This window comes from Xyrauchen texanus, chromosome 24 (assembly GCF_025860055.1).
Source record: "Xyrauchen texanus isolate HMW12.3.18 chromosome 24, RBS_HiC_50CHRs, whole genome shotgun sequence".
Taxonomy (NCBI): domain Eukaryota; kingdom Metazoa; phylum Chordata; class Actinopteri; order Cypriniformes; family Catostomidae; genus Xyrauchen; species Xyrauchen texanus.
In genome coordinates this window covers 17,797,074-17,816,308 of record NC_068299.1, presented here as the reverse complement: position 1 = coordinate 17,816,308, position 19,235 = coordinate 17,797,074, and the positions used below count along the sequence as shown (strand labels likewise).

The 19,235-nt window shown below is 42.4% G+C and overlaps 1 protein-coding gene across 2 annotated transcripts in view; it reads left to right on the top strand.

The window, feature by feature from the left end:
• The window catches only part of LOC127617973 (sodium/potassium/calcium exchanger 3-like), a 125,609-nt gene that overhangs the window by 9,665 nt on the left and 96,709 nt on the right, over positions 1-19,235 (top strand). For both annotated transcript variants that reach the window (XR_007967388.1, XM_052090172.1), the window contains exon 2: positions 18,481-18,621. Coding sequence is in view for 1 of the 2 variants with exons in the window: in XM_052090172.1 (XP_051946132.1) it covers positions 18,481-18,621 (141 nt within the window). In the remaining variant the exon portion in view is untranslated. The remainder of the gene's footprint in view (positions 1-18,480; positions 18,622-19,235) is intronic.

Sequence of the window (19,235 nt, the reverse complement as noted above, 5' to 3'; positions counted from 1 at the left end):
TGATGCTTCACGGTATCACTATTTACAAGTCTTCAGACCCCGAACAAATGTGACATGCCCTTATAACATGGAGAATAAAAGCAAAGCTTTCTGTGCATTTTATTTCAAGGATAACTTTTAATCATTGACTTTTATTTTGTTGAATATGATGCATATGAACTGACACTACTTAACTGCTGTGATCGTGTATTTTTACTTCTATACTTTTGACCGCACTCCACACTGCAGCTAAGCAGTTTGCATTAATATATTTGATTGAATAAGACGTGATCAAATATGCTCTAGGTTCTTGTTCTTGGAAAGCAGTGTCACTGAACGATGGCCAGAAAAACTTCTGACGACAGCTGATTGCTGTTGTACACACTGCTGAGTGTTGTTAAACTCACAGCTGAATGTCGGTGCAAGCACCGCTGATTGTTGTTAAATTCACAGCTGAGTTTTGCTCAGACATTGTTCTGATTAGATGATTAGACTGGGAGACGATTTTATGAAAATTAGATGGAGGGCTGCCATAGATCATACATTAAAAAAGAAAATGGGCTAAATTTTGAATTCATATTTATTTTCATGTTAACCAAAGATCAGTTGGTCAATATATGAACAGAGAGAAAAATTCTTAATACTTACTCAGTAATTAAGTAAAAGATCAGATCTCCCAGTAGAGTTTCCCTAATTAATGCACTGGCTTTTTTAAGGCTAAAAGTCTATTCTGGGATACACAAGATAATTTAGTTAGAACAGAGGCTTCTGTAGTGTATGACGAGGTGAAAAATAAATGCAGAGATAGAGAAAAAACCAGCAAGGGGTTTTCTATCTGCAGGCTCCCGGACCCCTCTACATGCCTCTCCTGCAGTGGCCCTCACGTGTAGGGCAGGTCATTAATTCATGGGGGAGGGGGCACCCTACATACATTTTCTGTATCTATATACTGTATATATAGCATGCTCTAAATGTCCTCATTAGATGTGTGATTTATGATGCCCATACACTCCACCTTCTTTACCTTTGTGCTGCGGTTATATCAGGCCCTGCATTACATCTGTTTTACAGTTTGCTGTAGCCAAAATTATTCTTACAGAGTAAATCAAATGCAACGCACAGCCAGGCAGAAAGGAGCGAGACTACCGAACACCTCCTATAGAGGCTCTGCCCAGTCAGCGAGTGGACGGATTGTACACAGATGTTTGGAATATTTCAGTTGTACGTAGATGAAAACCAGCCACACATTGTATGTAATAGAAAGGACAAGCATGTTATGCGGGAACTCTGTGAACTGGGGTGACATGCCAGAAAAGTTATACACATTGAAAATAATATGTTATCCAGTTCACTTTTCAGACATTAGTATGCTGATGTTTTTCAAAGTTGGAGAGATTAACCATGAGGGTGTAACATTGAGTCTGATGGACAGCATGAGGCAGCTCTCATTTGGTGCTACGAGTTGTTTTGTGTGTGAGAGGGTCTAATCTGTTTGAAACAAAATTGAGCCTGCTGAGAGACTAAGTTGCTGCCAGGTTTTTTCTCTTTATCTGTATTTTTTGCATATGTTATGAATTAGAGAACCAACTGAGTTTTTGACCAGTCCAAATTGTTAGATGACATTGGGTCTCATTCACTAATAACTGTGTTTCTCTTATTACACCGAAAAGTGATTATCTGCTCATTTAAATTTACGGTTCTGTTTTTTACTTGATCTAACACTTAAAAATGTGTTTGTTGGTGTAACCTGTTGATTCCATTATATAAATATTATTTAGGTGTTGCAACATGAATCACATTTTTTAGGTGTCCAAGCAAAACATCTTTAACAGTGTACCCAGTTGGCGAGTTACAATATGAATATAAAAAATATTTATAAATCATGATTTCTGCATGATTGTTCACATACACGTTGTACGCAGAATGTGCATATGCAGTTAGTCAATGAGACCAGATCAAAAATAGTCATAATGTGTTTGAACTATAGTAGTCTGCATTGCTATGGGCATTTTCTATGTCTGTGTTTATGAATTGGGGTGAATGTCTCAGGCAACAGAAGATTGAAAAATAAGATATGCATATCATAAAACTGTGGTTCCCCCGTCTGTTGCTCACTTTGACGTTGTGTCGAAGAAGCGACACTAGGGGTCTCTCTTGAGTGCAGAATATACCTCTGATCTATGAAAAAAGGTCAATGAGAAGTTGGCGGACAGAAGTTGCATGTCCCGCCCCGGACATACGGGTATAAAGGCGGGGAAATGGTTTCATTCAGAAATTTGCCCAGCAGTTTTCTGCGGTGAAGAAGCAGACGGAGGCCATTTCACATATACTGCCCTGCCACCACGGGCCAAGCCCTGTCTTCTCGCCGAGGGCATCCTCCTGCGGCTAAGAAATGTGCTGCTCCGCCTCAACCTGGGCCCAGCTCTCGGCCCCTGAGCACCCCACAGGAAGCGATATCCCCCCTTCTCACGGACCACCTCGAGGACCCAAAAGGCTCCCATGCGCTCCTGAGATGATCGACCAAGAGACCGAGACGTTCGCTCCGGAGCTGGTAAGAAGACCACTCCGTCCCCTGGTGGAGGGCCGGAAGGAGAATCCTTGTTTGAGTTTATTTCATTTGCTGCACCCCTCAGAAAGCGGGGCTGCGGTACCCACATTCTCAATAAAAGAGCTATATCCTTTGTCTCTGGGTCACCTGGCCCGCAAATGTCATTCTCACGGACACTCTGCCGCTTGACTCTGTTATCCGTCCCATTCAATGCGGAACCCCTGCATCTGTACACAGGAGCCAGATGTCTGTGCAGATGACCATTGGTAGAGGATGACCGATCACTTGATGACACTCGCTCCTGCATGTTGACACATTTAACCAGCAACACACTGCCAGGATGTGTGTGGATGCAAGGTTCAGTGCTTCAAGTCTTTTCTCAGCACCAGAGCCTCGGGACGCACTTTCGCCTCCCGACGCCATACTACCTGCTCCGCCCGCCGGGTACGTCTAAAATAATCGTCCCTTTAGTGCCCCTAGCACAGAGTTTGGATGCGTGGCTTTCACTTCCCAACCTGTCTCGCTGGCTGGCCAGGACATCCGGTTATGCAATTCAGTTTGCCAGGCCCCCGCCCCCCTTCGCGGGCGTCCACTTTTCCGCAGAACATGCCAAGTCCATGCGTGCCGAAAACACGACCCTTTTGCTCAAAGATGCGATAGAGCCTGTCCCTCCAACCAAGATGAAGGTCTCTACAGCCCTTACTTCATCGTACCCAAGAAAGGCGGCGGCTTACAACCGATCTTAGACTTGCGAGTTTTCAACCTGGCCTTACACAAACTCCCGTTCAAAATGCTCACGCAGAGACATAATTTAACTTGCGTCCGGCATCTAGATTGGGTCGTAGCTGTAGACCTGAAGGACGCGTAGTTCCACGTCTCAATACTGCCTCGACATCGACCCTGAGCACCTGGTCCCTGTGGGCACATAGTAACTCTCGGGAGTGAGCCAGGATGAGCCAGGATGAGCCAGTCGTCAAGGTAGTTGAGTATGCGAATGCCGCCTTTTCGAAGGTCGCAGAGGCAGCCATTGCCCCGCTCCGAGAAGCCGGCATTCGCATACTCAACTACCTTGACGACTGGCTCATCCTGGCTCACTCCCGAGAGTTACTATGTGCCCACAGGGACCAGGTGCTCAGGCACCTCAGCCATTTAGGGCTTCGGGTCAGCTGGGAAAAGAGCAAGCTCACCCCGGTTACGAGCATCTCTTTTCTCGGCATGGAGTTAGACTCAATGTCAGCACGCCTCACCAACGAGCATGTGCAGTCACTGCTGAAATGCCTCGCCACCTTCAGGCCAGGCACAACTGTCCCTTTAAAACTTTTCCAGAAACTCATGGGGCATATGGCATCCTCCGCGGCGGTCACAATGCTTGGGTTGATATATATGAGACCACTTCAGCACTGGCTACAGACTCAAGTCCCGAGACAAGCATGGCGCCATGGCACGCACCGTGTTATGGTCACCCCCTCCTGCCGCCAAACATTCAAACCCTGGACAGACCTCTGCTTTCTGCGAGCAGGAGTCCCCTTGCAGCAGGTGTCCCGACGCATCCTGGTCACGACCGACACCTCCAGATTGGCTTGGGGTGCCATGTGCAACGGGCACGCATCTGCGGGCTGTTGGAAAGGGGCCCCGCTGCGCTAGCACATCAACTGACTGGAGTTGCTGACTGTTTTCTTTGCCCTGCGGAGGTTTCTCCCGCTAGTTCAGGGCAAACACGTCTTGATCAAATCAGACAGCAACACCATGGTGGCGTACATAAATCACCATGGCAGCGTGCACTCCCGCCACATGTCACAACTCGCTCGTCGTCTCCTCCTTTGTCGCTGCGTGCCACTCACATCCCCGGCAACCTCAATGTGGTAGCGGACATGCTATCACGCCAATGCTTGACCAGTGGAGAGTGGAGGCTTCACCCCCAGTTGGTTCAGCTGATTTGGGAACGGTTCGTCAAGGCACAGGTAGACCTGTTCGCCTCCCGAGAAACCGCCTACTGCCGGCTCTGGTATACCCAAACAGAAGCTCCCCTCGGGGCAGACACGCTGGCACACAGCTGGCTCACGGGGCTGCACAGGTACGCATTTCCCCCCAGTGAGCCTTCATGCACAGGTACTATGCAAGGATAGGGAGGATGAGGAACAAGTCACCCTCCCTACTGGCCTACTGGGGCTTGGTTCTCGGACCTCTTACTTCTCACGACACCCCCTCCCTGGCAAATTCCCCTGAGGAAAGACCTTCTTTCTCAGGGATGGGGCACGCTCTGGCATCCACATCCAGACATTTGGAATCTGCACATCTGGCCCCTGGATGGGACATGGAAGATCTAGCTGATCTACCACCTGCTGTCGTAGACACGATCAAGAGCCAGAGCCCCTTCTACCAGGCAACTTTATGCCCTGAAGTGGCGTTTGTTGGCAAATTGGTGTTCTTCCCTGGCTGAAGACCCTTCTTTAAGGAGTCAGGTTGGTGCTCTCCTTCCTGCAGGAGAGGTTGGAGGGGAGGCTGTCCCCATCCACCTTGAAGGTGTATATAGCTGCTATATACCCACCACGACGCAGTAGACTGCAAGTCTTTGGGTAAGCACGACTTGATTTTCCTCCCTCTAAAGACGGCCCTGCTGATCGCACTCGCCTGCATCAAGAGGGTCGGGGACCTGCAGGCATTCTCTATCAGCGACACTTGCCTGGAGTTCGGTTCGGCAGACACACATGTGATCCTAAGACCATGACCGGGCTACGTGTCCAAGGTTCCTACCACGCCCTTCAGAGATCAGGTAGTGAACCTGCAAGCGCTGCCCCGGGAGGAGGCAGACCCAGCCCCTTCATTGCTGTGTCCGGTACGTGCTTTGCATATCTACTTGGACCGCACACTGAGCTTTAGATGCTCTGAACAGCTCTTTGTCTGATTCGGTGGACAGCGGAAAAGGAACGCTGTCTCCAAACAGAGGCTCTCCCATTGGGTGGTGGACGCCATTTCATTGGCCTATCGCACCCAAGCCTTGCCCCCCTCCCCCCCCTTGCGGGTCCGAGCACACTCGACAAGGAGTGTTGCGTCCTCGTGGGCACTGGACAGAGGCATCTCCCTGGCAGACACATGCAGAGCAGCGGGTTGGGCAACACCTACTACCTTTGCGAGATTCTACAATCTCAGGGTAGAGTCAGTCTCATCCCATATTTTCTCAGGTCCGAGCCGGTAGAACTCGGTAACACGATATATATATTTATATATATGTTATATATAACATATAACATATATATATATGTTATGATATATATATGTTAATTTACATATCCAGATGTAATGGACCTTATTCAGAATAATGCCATGTTTAATTTATGATGGGAATGAAAACGAGGTTGTGAGGGATAAACATACAGTCTCTTTTATTGATTGTACTATTTAAGTTGGTGCTGATTGTTCAAATGACAAAAAAAGAGTTTTGAAAATTATACTGCCATTGAGGACAATTCAAGTCTATCCCCTATAGCCTAAATTTCAGTCCCCTCAAAATGTATATATGGTGCTACTCTGAGTAAGGTCTATAGTCTCTCAAAATATTTGCCATTATAATAGTTGACATGTGATTTGGCATTGGTGACTTGTCAATGCAGGCTGCAGAGATAGTAATAATAATTTGAGGATTGATGTGGCACATTTCAGATTGCTAAACCTCTCAGCTCTCAGAATGTGCACTGGGGTTCCATACAAATTGCTGACAGGAGAGCTAACACATTCAGATAGCCTTTCACCTGTGCTAAGAGGGGGAAAAGAACTGATTAGATTTTTAATTGTCTGATTTAGATCAAAGGCAAGCTGACTATAATGCAGTGTAGTGCAAATTGCCAGCATGGATATGAGAAGGTTGCTTATTACTTTTCAAACAGGATTATCTTTCATTCAAATATGCATTTATTCTGCATATAAAAAGACAAATATGCTTAAGGTATTAAAATACACAATGAAAGAATAATGAGTTCTAAGCTTTTAATCATTTGATTGCTTTGAATTTATATAAGCCCTTGTTTGATATTCTGTCTGATTACATAAATCTGCTGTTGAAACTTTTTTGAAGGCAAGATGTTCAGAATGAAGATGAAGATCCCATGAAGATCACTTTGAAAGAGCTCCAAAGTTAAGTTGTTGAGAATGAAGTAAAGGTCCATCAGTCAACCATAAGGGCTGCATAATATTAATATAAAAACTTAATAATGTATTGGAGGGTGGCCAAACTAATCCATTACTTGAAAAATAGCTACAGTATGCTAGAGTGTGGCTTAAGTTGGCTAAAATGCAGAATAGTTATTCTACTATGAAGTAGGAAAAGATTTTGTTGTCAGATGCTACCAGGAGCTTATTTGGACAAAAATGCAAAGCAATATGTTAAATGTCAAAATGTCTTCTGACTAACTTGAACAAGCTTATGTAAATTTGGAAGATAAAAAATATTGCATAAAAAATGTATAATTTAAATATCTTGAAACTACTGAACTACAGTAACACCTCAAGATTCAAGGGTGGGGTGATGCTACATCGAGTGATGCTCTAGAAAATGTCTTTCCCACTGGGTTACCCTGAGCCTCAAAGCTCCCTGACTGCATCTTCAGTCTTTTGAAGATTGATTGGTGGAGATGGGGCTCTTGTCCAGTTCTTCTGGTTGACAGCAGACACTCACAGCAGGAGTTGCACTGCCAGCAGTCACTAATGAGACTATTAATGGCCTGTCACATCCATAAATGACCCATTACTGATACCCAATCACTGACTGTAAATATAACCAGCATACGTAGACTCTCCTCTGACAGTTTGTTTAATCATTCACCTGATTGCATGATCATTAACTATGTATTACGATTTTTGGACAAGCATGTTCCCAGTAGTCCATTCGTGCTCTGCTCAACATCATCATGCCAAAATTGAAGACGCTTTCAAAAATACTTAGTCTGACCAGGGTTATTAAAAAAAAATATTTTTAATTTAGCTTTTATTGCTGTTATTTGCTGTTAGTTTCATACATTTTAATTTAGAATTTTTTTTTCCCACTGTTTTCAAGTTTTAGTTTTCAGTATTTTGTTTTTATTCAAGTAGTATTCCAGTGTTTTAGGCCTGCCAAAGGTAATGCACTAACTGATCCCATTAAAATATACTTAATGCCTTTACATTTCTAAGGACCATCTAGTTTTCTCATCTAGTGGCATTTTTATGTTTAATGAAGACAGGCTGTACATTTTCTTCAAATATATAGTAGTTATACTATATTGTTTAAAATTAATTAATTGTCATTTATTTTTTAGTGTTTCTTCTACTATTTTTTCTACTTCTCCAACCTCACTTTTCTATTTGGACATTTATTTGGACATTCTAACTTTGTTTGACTAGTCTGTCCCATATTCAAGTAGCTAATGAAGATAAACTAGGTAATTAAAGTTCTGGCAGAGTAGAAGCATGCAGTGTTATATTTATCCATGTCTTGACAGTATGGTGTCAGATGTGTAAGGGCACACTGAATCTATAGGACAGTATTCCGAGGTACTGTAGTTCCTCTTCACAACAGCTGCTATCTGGGACAGTGTTCTGTAGGACAGGTCTTTGGGTGATGTGCTGCAGATGTGGCCACATGGAGTAATCTATTTCTCTTTGACAGTGTATGAAGTATATAGCACAAGTAAAAACAACTGCAAGCACTTTCCACAGAAATAGCGCTGTTGGCCACATGCTTTCAACTGTGATGTGAAGCATGTAGTCTTTTCGTAGACATTACAAAGATAGTGAAGACAAATCTTGTTATATAATTACCTTGTATGTTCCTCCAAATAAATAGTCTTTCACACATGGCAAATTACTAATTGATGACTCTTGGGAATGGTGACCAGTACACTCTTTGGCTCTCTGGGGAAAAATCTTGAGAGTTTATTATTCATTACCTAGAAGTGACTACAATAATACTGAGAAGTAAATAAGACCCTCTTCCATTAACGACTGATTCTTTCCATTACAGTATCATATTTGAGTAAATCTTTAATGAGTAGTAGAGTTGTGTAATTACAGTCTGCTCCTCATACCCACACTCTCAAATGAGACTACAATATACACAAAATATATTGTTTAAAGGTGAAGTGTGTCATTTCTGGGCCACCGGCATCACAAAATGGAATTTAAAAAATAATAACTTTTTTCAAACTGGTTTTCCTAAATACTCCCCTGTCTGCCAGTGGTTTAACAAACTCACATTTGTGTAGGATTGATCGGAATGCTTAGACAAACAGAGCAAAATTTTGATAGCACCACAAAGCCACAAGGTGCGTCCCAAACGGCACACTTCTGCACTACAATACTAAGTAGGATAGTATTGTAAGTAGGATGTATGTTAGAAGAGTAGTATGTTAACACTGCAAATGCAACAAAAAGAAGTGCACTATGAGTACCCAGATGATGCACTTCTTCAACCATCAAAATGGAGTGTGGAATGTGCGGAACACTTCATGCACTCAGCACTCGCAGCTTGCTATACCTAACAGAAAGGGGTGGAGTTATCTGGCTGTGTTGCTGGTCTGACAAACAATTGTATATATGCTTTACATTCACCCGTTGTGTGAATATGTATATTGTTGGAGTGTGAACTAACATGCTAAAGCTAGCAGCAACACATCTCATGGGTTTAAACGTCACTTTTTTCAACTGTTAAAAATGAATGCTTTCCATTTGTTGTTTATTTTAGTTGAAGTCACTCAAGACAATTTTGAATGCATCTACAAGCAGCATTCCCAAAAACAGCACTGCAGTACAAAGAGTAAAGCAAAGTTGTAAAGCAAACTCATGTTTGCTCTCTGTGAATGGCTTGAACATCAGAATGGGCACCTATGGCTCTTTCGCTATAGAGAGAGGTATTTTGTCATAATACTTCCTTGTCTTTATATTTCTATTTTCTATGCTATTTTATTGTTAAGCATGTGTAAAGTATTTAAGGCATTTTTATCTCTAGGGTCCTGACATTTGCCATCATGACAACACTTGAGACTTTTTGCTGTGATGTAGACAATCTGGTTTTGTAGATATAACAAAGAGGATGATAAAGAACCTTGTTAAATAATGAAATGCTTTTGGGGGGGTTTTATTTGACTAATTTGTTGGCATTTCTGCTCTCTTGTACATTTTCAACAAAAGGATTGCCTGTCTCTTTGATAAAGGCAGTAATGGGGCCTTTCGCAGAGGTGCTGTGAGTTCCCTTAGGACTACAGTCCACTTGACATTGCGTTTACTAACGCATGTGGGGAGTGTCTTCATACACAACCTATTTGAAACCTCTCTACAATAATGCCAATATTCTAATATTGGCTATGGTGTTCGAGCCCATCCTGTTTTGGCGCTAAATTGACCACTCATTTCGGCACGAACTGACCGCTATAAAACAGGTGCACACACACCATTTCCTCAGAATTTCTTCCTTCAAGACAGCGATTACCTCTTGTCTCTAAGCCCTCTACCTTCTCCGTCGATTCACACCAGTCAGCGGATGGAATCTTCACGGCAGCAAGAAGACACTCCGCTCCCCTGCAGTGCTCCGGCAAACATCACTCCGCCTCGCCGCTTGACGCTTCGTGGACCCCTCCGCATCCTGATTCTCCGCAGCGCGTCCGCAGAGATGAGTGACAGAGAGAAGACATCTCTATTGGCTGCCCCAGTGTCTCCAGTCAACCTCTTTGCTGGCACAGTATGTAAGTTTGCTGAGTGCTACGTCATGACTCAGCAGCAGTCACAAGCCATAAGGCACTTTATGCCCAAAATGAGCATAGCGCAGACGGCTCGCTCCCGCTCTGTCTCAAGACAGTGCCGGCTAAAAGACTCATGCCTGCTAACTCAGCGCCTGCCGAGCCACCAGTGAGGCCACGCAACCCGTGGCCCAGACGGAAGCAGCTGCATCAGCGCCCACCTCGCGCCGACGGGAGGAACTCCCCCGCGCAGCGGAAGCGCTCCTGACGGGCGCAATGCTATGAAGCGGAAAACGGAGCCCGTGGTTCCCTCTTGGAAAGAAAGCTCGATTGGAGACACAGAACACTGTTCCCCACCTCCCCACTGCTGTTCGTCGGGAGAGGAATATTGTTGTTCACAATGTTTTAAAACATTTTGTTTCTTTGTCATATGCAGTAAAAAATGCATTAAAGAATACAGCACTCGTTGCAAATGCACGAAATGCTCATACATTCTCAAAAAAGAGCCCTTTGCCTCTTCAAAGCACACACATTATGCACAACCGCTTCCCTGTGGTAAGCGACGCATTATATCATACGGTGAGCAAACCAAATTGCCCTCTGTCCCATTACACGGACGCTTGGCGAATTGTACAACACCACAGGATGTTTTTGAGATTCGCGTTTGAGGGAACAGCGTTTCAATTCAAAGTCCTGCTCTTCGGACTGTCTCTGGCTCCTCGCACATTTACGAAGTGCATCGATGCGGTTCTTGTCCCGCTGAGACTGAACGGCGTACGCATATTGAATTACCTCGACGATTGACTGTTATTCGCACAATTAGAGGCTCTGTTATGCCAACACAGAGACTTACTGCTTCAGCATCTAGAACATCTTGGGCCTCAATGTAAACAGCCAAAATATCTCCTTTTTGGGAGTCCGCCTCGACTCCACGAGCGGGCGCGCGCACCTCACGAGTGAGCACGTTCAGGCCATTCTACAGTGTCTGTCTTAGTTCAAACTGGGGAGAACACTTCCTGTGAAGCTGTTTCAGAAAGCATTGGGATTTATGGTGGCAGCATCGGCCGTAATCCCATTAGGTCTCTTACACATGAGACCACTTCAGTGCTGGCTGAAGTGTTGTGTGCCACAACATGCTTGGCGCCAAGGGCTCATGCGCATCACTATATCCCGCCACTGTATAGCTGCATTGGTACCATGGACTTTTAGGCATTGTCAAGACATTGCTCTGTTTGTTTGAGGATCCAAATCGGCCTGGTCTGTCTAGTTGGCCAGGTGTAGTCAAATAGGGTGACATGCCTCTGATGATAGGTGTTTAAATATGAACTTACCAACATACACAACATTCCATGACTTCTTTGTAGCATTGCAATGAAGGTGCAATGTGAAAATGTACAGTGTTGCATAATTATATTTTTATACAACTGGGACACAATTATCATACAAATCCCCTTGTGTGTACATTTTCCATCCAGTGAGGGGCTGATTCTATGATGGGACTTCTCGCAGAAGTGCCATGGGCTTTCTGGTGCAGCTGGATGCTGAGACCTTCAAAATTATTACTTATAATTGTCTGAAATATTGCTATCAAATAACTCTTATGACTTTCTTCTGTTAATGTATATGTTTAAAGAGAATTAGCATGATATGCATCCAATAAAACTAAAGATGAAGCTCAAATCTAATCTCTGATTACAACAAAAACAATGGGGTATTCATTGACTTATCCATCATTGTCAGGTTCTTCTGGGCACGTGTTCTCATGTGTATCCTTGTGTGCGATTAGCCGTGTTCATTTGAGCATGATGTCGTCACTGTTTTTCACTGGTCTTTGCAGTTACGTCACATCTCCATAGTTACTTCCTGCCCCCCCCCCCTGTGTGTGTAGTCAGTGTGCCTTCTGGCTCACTGCACAGAAAATGCCATTTCTGTGCAGCGTGTCAGACAGAAACACAATATTTCCAATGAAGCTGGCACAATGAGGCATGCTTTGCTCACTCTAATGGAAATGCTGCTTTCCTCTGTAACATGCTTTTGAGGATGGAAGCTAAGCTGCATGGTTAATTAGCCGGCTGCCACTTCAGTGCATTTAAGCCCTGGAGAGCGAGAAATAGAGAATTAAAGATGGTGAGAACATAAAGCGTTGAAGAGATGCAAATATTTTTTTTTTTTTTGTAATTTAGCTTTTTCTCTTTCTTGTAAGGTTGCACAGTTATGGAAAAAATATTATTGTTGAATAATTCCCTTAATATTGTTATCACGATTAATAATTTGTATTAATACAATTTATATTGTAGAAAATAAATTTTATGTGTGTATTTTTGTGTGAATGTAGTTATACTTTTACATCAGTAAATCAAGACATTACCTAAATGGTAAACTTCACAGTGGCCCATTTAGCAGCATGAAAAAATGTATTCAAATATTTTATAAATTATTCACAGAAAGCAAGCAGTATTCCTATTATATCCCATTATAATCAACAAAGCTTAATTAATTAAATTTAAATTGTGCATCGTTGAATTTGATTGCTTAAATCTCCGGTTGTCATTAATGATGAGCCTATAAACTAAGTTAAACACCTCTGATTCACCATAGCATTCATGTGCAAAATGGGATGTCTGTGATTGGTTACAATGTTCAACCACAGCAATGGGAGTACACCGTAAAGGGTTAGATCACCCAGAAATTAAAATTCTCTCATGATTTACTTATGTTTAAGGCATCCCAGATGTGTATGACTTTCCTTCTTCAGCAGAACCAAATTGAAGATTTTTATAAGTAGATTTCAGCTCAGCTTGTCCATGCATGTAAATGGGTGCCATCAGTCTGCTGGCTGTGTGACGGTCCAAAAAGCATATTTAGGCAGCATAAAAGTAATCCACAAAGACTCCAATTAATCCAGAAATAAATCCAGTTAATGTCTTCTGTAGCAAACTGATATGTTGGTATAAGCAGGGCTCCAGGCTAAAGAAAAATGACTTCAGGACCATTGGCTTCTAAATTGAAACATTAAGGCAAACAATAAGCCAAATAAATGGCTGTTTTTAGTCACCAAATCATAGAATTGCTCGATTTAGATTGCTGTTCATAAACAAGATAGAAAGCTGAGAAAAAGAAAATGAGGATGAGGGCGGGGCCGTGCCGGGCCGGGCCATGACTATTTACACCTGGCCCCCAATCATGCTAATCAGCTGAGGAGAGCGATAAGTGCAGTGGGATGCGGTAGCTACATGTGGCTCTCTCTCTCTTGAATTGCCACATCCCGCTTGCTGCACTTATCCCTCTCCTTGGCTGATTAGCCTGATAGGGGGCCGGGCGTACATAGTCACAAAAAAGAGGAGAGGGAAAGGGCATGGCAGAGCGAAAAAACGTATTCACCGGTTCCCAGAAATGCCGTCGCATGATCCTCATTCACTCTTCCATACTCTGGTGGACGACAGCCGCTTCTCCCCAGGCGGACCAGAGCAAGTCCTCCAACCCCTGGCGGATGGAACACCCCTCCACGTTTTGGCGGCCGGTAGGGAGCCCCTCTGCACCTGGCAGCAGTTTCACCATTCCAGGCGGCCGACAGTGATCCCCTTCTCCCCTCTGTACCCCGGCGGACGGATGTGGCTGCTCCTTTTGGCGCATGGCAGTGGCGAGGACTCCACGACAGTGCATCCCTCCTCCTTCCCAGGCTTCGGCACCAATGTAACAAGGTTAAAATGGGAAAGGAGGAAGCGGGAACTGGCTGAACGGTCAAAATAATATTTAATGAAACAAAAAGACACACAACACAAACGCACAAACAGCAGCTGCGTTTGGCTCATTCTCTCTCTCTCTCTCTCTCGAACTGTGGCATCCCACTGTACTTGTCCCTCTCGTCGGATGATTAGCCGGACTGGGAGCCTGGCGTGCATAGTCACGGCCTGGCCCCGCCCTCCTCCTCATCACATTGAAGTTTAATATACAGTATGTATAGGTCAGAAGATACGTTTGGATTCCCCCTATGTCTCATAAATGTTCAGACCCTTTTCATAATTTATAAAAATATAAGAGATAAAATATATTTTTATTTAGTACTGCCCTTCAAAATCTAGATTACAGATATTTACATAAATTATAGTATACATAGTGTATTACCTTCTTGAGCATCAATGAATGAATGTTTGCACCTTGTGTAATAGTTGTGTACAATTCCCTCAATTGTCCTAAGTGTCAAAAGCTGGATCTTATGGGGCTTTTCCACTGCACAGTACAACTCGACTCAACTCGACTCTGCTTGCTATTTTGGGGTTTTCCACTGTGGATAGTACCTGGTATCTGATACTTTTTTTAGTACCACCTCGATCGAGGTTCGAAGCGAGGCGAGCCGACACTAAATGTGACGTCAAAATCCTGCAGATCACTGATTGGCCAGGGAGAATCGTCACTACCAGCGTCACTGGATTTCCGACACACGACATCAACCTGCTAGTTTTAAAGTTAGTTACAGTGATAGAAGTATCATTTGTTCAAGTGACTTTCGAATTGTGAAAAAAGAAAAAAAGAAAGAAGGCTGTGTGCAAAAACACGGCATGGTCAATAAACGAGGTGCAGACAGTGCGCTCGTTAGCGATGAGCAAAACAATAAAGTCTCTCAGGAAGTGTCTCAGCTGTTGGCCGCACACGGCTACCACCGGACCTACCAACAGTGTAGGGAAAAGTAAAAAAAACTTAAAAGTGACTACAGAAACATCAAGGAAATGTGGAAATGGTTCGACCAAATGAACTCTATCTAGACCTGCGAGCAATGGGAGGAGAGTGCCCTGGACTCAGCCATGATGGCGGATGCTACGTTTTGTTAGGTTAACTCTATACTCTGCTTGAAAGCTTCACTTTATTTAGTTGACCAGCTACTGGAAGCTTGCTTCTAAAAGAACCTGGCCAATTTAACTGTTACACTGGTGTAAAATCACCATGCAACAACTGCTTTATGCAGCACGATGAGCTAGTAGCTAACAGCTAGCAGTTGTGTTATTGTTTTAGTCAGTTTGTGTCATGTTTAAGAGGATGTCATGGCAGTAGAGGTGGCGCAACTATGAAGATCAGCCTATAATCCCACCCACGTTGATGCGGCACTAAACTGCAGTGGAAATGCAAGCTCAGAAAAGTAAAGCGAGTAGAGTTGAGGCGAGTCGAACCGTAACGTGCAGTGGAAAAGTGCCATTATATACACTGGGGTCCAAAAGTTTGGAATAATGTACAGATTTTGCTGTTTCGGAAGGAAATTGGTACTTGATTCACCAAAGTGGCATTCAACTGATCACAAAGGACAGCCAGGACATTACTGATGTAAAAAAAAACAGCACCATCACTATTTGAAAAAAAACATTTTTGATCAAATCTATACAGGCCCGATTTCCAGCAGCTATCACTCCAACAACTTATCCTTGAGTGTTCATGCTAAATTGCTAAATTGGTACTAGAAAACCACTTGCTATTATATCAAATCAAATCCTAAATCAAATCCTAAAAATCTTAAATTCTGTTTTGATGAAGAAACTTTGAAGTAGTTTAAGAAGTTCTGAAAATCTTTTTCAAATTGTAATAGAATTTTTTCACGTTATTAATGTCCTGACTATACATTGTGATCAGGTTTATGCCGCTTTGGTGAATAAAAGTACCAATTTCTTTCCATAAGAGCGTAAAGCGATTTTTTCAAAGTTAATAAAGTTTTAATTTTCGATTTATTTTTTACATAAACCTATCTATTTGCTTCAGAAGACATTAATTGATCAACTGTTGATGTGTGGATTACATTTATGCTGCGTAAATTTGCCTTTCGGACCATCATACAGCTAGCAGCCTGATGCCACCCATTTATACGCATTTTATGGGCAAAGTGATCTGAAATCTACTCATAAAAATCGTTACTTCGGTTCAGCTGAAGAAGGAAAGTCATACACATCTGGGATGGCTTAAAGGTAAGTAAATCATGATAGGATTTTCATTTTTAGGTGAACTAACCCTTTAATGGAATTTTGTAATCAATACTTTTTACTATTAGTTAAACATGGCAGCCACAATAGTTAACTCAACTATTTAGTCATTTTATAGTGAAGCTTCTTGTTTCTTATGTCCTGGACCGATCACGGCTTTCTTTAATATGAGGAAGACACTGAGGTGTCACAATCTCGAAAACGGTCACAACCATCTTTTGACCTCTCAAAGGACCATTAATTATTTAACAGATTCCACCAGGTATGCCAGTGCCTAGATCAATGTTTTTCTGTTTTGTTTTTTTGTTTTGTTTTTTTATTTAATTTTTTATGGAGACCAACTCAAGTTTCCTATCAATGCCTCGATTGATTTAAAAAAAAATAAAAGACAGAAAAACGAACATTGTGTTCCAATACTCTCCTTACAAGCAAATCCCGGTTGTGTTTCATCACCATTTACGTTGCATCACAATGTTACAATGCATCACATCATAAGGCACCATGCAGCCCTGAAGCCCATTGTGAGTGCTGTTTTTTTAATTAATTTAGAGGGTTTATTTATAGTGACTGGCGCGGTAGGTGGTGGCCAGTGCGCTGAATAGAGCAGAGCAGGAAGATGCTTGAGCAGAGTAGAGTAAGGGCACAGGCGCTTGAGGACAGAGCGACCCAGATGACAGTACTGCCAGAATAATCACCCCCTCCCTGCCTAGACAAGCCCAGACTGAGGCACTGCCACAGGAGAGCTCGCCATGTGATGTCACTTTTATTACGCCTTGTCCTTACTCCGCACAACAGACGGCTCTCATGAATATTCGCCAGCTGACTTCAGGGGCTCTATTGCTCACAGTTACAGAGATGCTGTGGAGCTTGTGAGATTTTAATAGTATGTAACACATTCCAGGTCACTGTGTCCCTGTGAATTACGGTGTGAATAGGAGATATCACACAGTAATACTGGGCTAGACCAGTCAAACCTGCCCAAACCACACTGTGAGATGCCCAACTTAGATCCATAGGTCTGAGACTCAGCTGTGTTTAGGATTGTGCTGCAGATCATAACTGTTTGGTTAATTATAGATGGGAGTTATCATGTTCACAATCCTTGTGTTAATGTGGCAGCAGGGGGTGCTCACCCTAGCACCCCAGTATAATGATGGCGACACTATACTGTAAAAAGGTATGGTCCTTCAGAAGAGACGTTACTTCGAGGTCCTGACTCACTGTGGTCATTACAAATCCCAGGGCATTTCTTGTAAAGAGTAGGGGTGTAACCCCAGTGTCCTGGCCAAATTACCTCCATTGACCCTTATCTGTCATGGCCATGAATAATCTTCATTCCTAAATTGGCTATATTACTCTACTCTCTCTTCTCCACCAACATCTGGTGTGTGGTGAGCATTCTGGTGCACTATGGTTGGAATCGCATTATCCAGGTGGATGCCGCACACTGGTGGTGGTTGAGGAGAAGCACCCACTACTATGTAAAGCGCTTTGAGTGCCTGGAAAAGCACTATATAAATGTAAGGAATTATTATTAATGATCCTGGATGTTCTGTAAGTTATTACTAGGGACTTCGATTGCTCCCAATGACATTTATGTTACATGCATTCAAGGTATACATCTTATATATATATGTGTGTTCCCTGGGAATTGATTCCACAACCTTGATGTTGCTTGCACCATACTCTACCATTTAAGCTATAGGAACCATCGTGGCTGCAATTTATAATCTTAAAAAAGTTTAGATTTAAGTTTACTTGTTTAGATTCATTCTTTAATTTTTTTGGTAACCATTCCTGTTCGCTCAATGTTTGAGGATCAATTCTGTGTAATTTAGTTAGTTCCTTATAGTACATATCCCTCAGGAATGCCATGTTTACTCAGTGCCACTGGAACCATTTATCCATTGAAAAATATACAGAATTTGGTCTTAAAAACAACTTGGTCACAGACTCCAGCACAGGGCCTTTATTTCATCAGTAAGTTTTATATGTTCAGTAATTGTCCATCCAATCATATGTTCTTTACAGCCATGCCAGTGATGTGCTCTTTTGTCCTACAAACGATATACTCCTACAAGACTATTTGCTAGTGCTATTGTAACCCTTTGAAGGTAGAAAATGCCACCGATCATAACTCTCTGATTCAAGGGAAGGACCTCAGTAAACAGAAAATACAATACTGGATTGTATCATTAACTTAACAGATTTGTTCATAATCAGACCATGTGTACTATTATTAAATCGAGCAAGGTTAACAGCAATTTTACTCTGTGTTTTGCAGGTTATGGCATATCCAGTCTTTCTTCTGAGAACAGTGAGAAATGGGAGAGTCGCCGGCTGCTGCAAGACTTTGACATTTACAGCAACTACACTGATGATGTGCTGGTTGGACCGAATGTTAAAAAGAACTGCACACCACCTGGTAAGATGTCACCACCACACACACACACAACTTTACACAGGGTTCAAAGTTATCACTAACCAAGCACCAAATGTGAGTTTAAATTGACGTTGGGTAACTGTTTAAGGAACTGCTAAATTATACATGCTTTAAATCCAGTTCGGACCTTCGCTGATGTAAGCAACATGAGTAATTCAAATAAAATACATACAAAGTGTATACTAAAGAAAACATCTGTTGTGACTCACACATTCTCTGATGACTTTTACCTTTTTTTCTCTGGGATTTCTTGTGGCAACACATTTATGGAATATTCCTCAAATTAAGCCAATAATATATATATATATATATATATATATATATATATATATATATATATATATATATATATATATATATATAATATCAAAAATATGTATTCACTTGTTTGTGACCAGTTTATTTTCACCGAGAGACATAGACTATTGTCTCTACTTGTATTTGATGTTTAATTGACTCAATGACTTGTGCTATTTATCACAACTTTAATATATATTTGATAACTTGTTAATGCAAAATACAGCTTTATGGCCTTTAAGAATTTAAATAAAATAAAATAAAAACTATCAATATTTTTAAGTTAATTTTGGACCTTC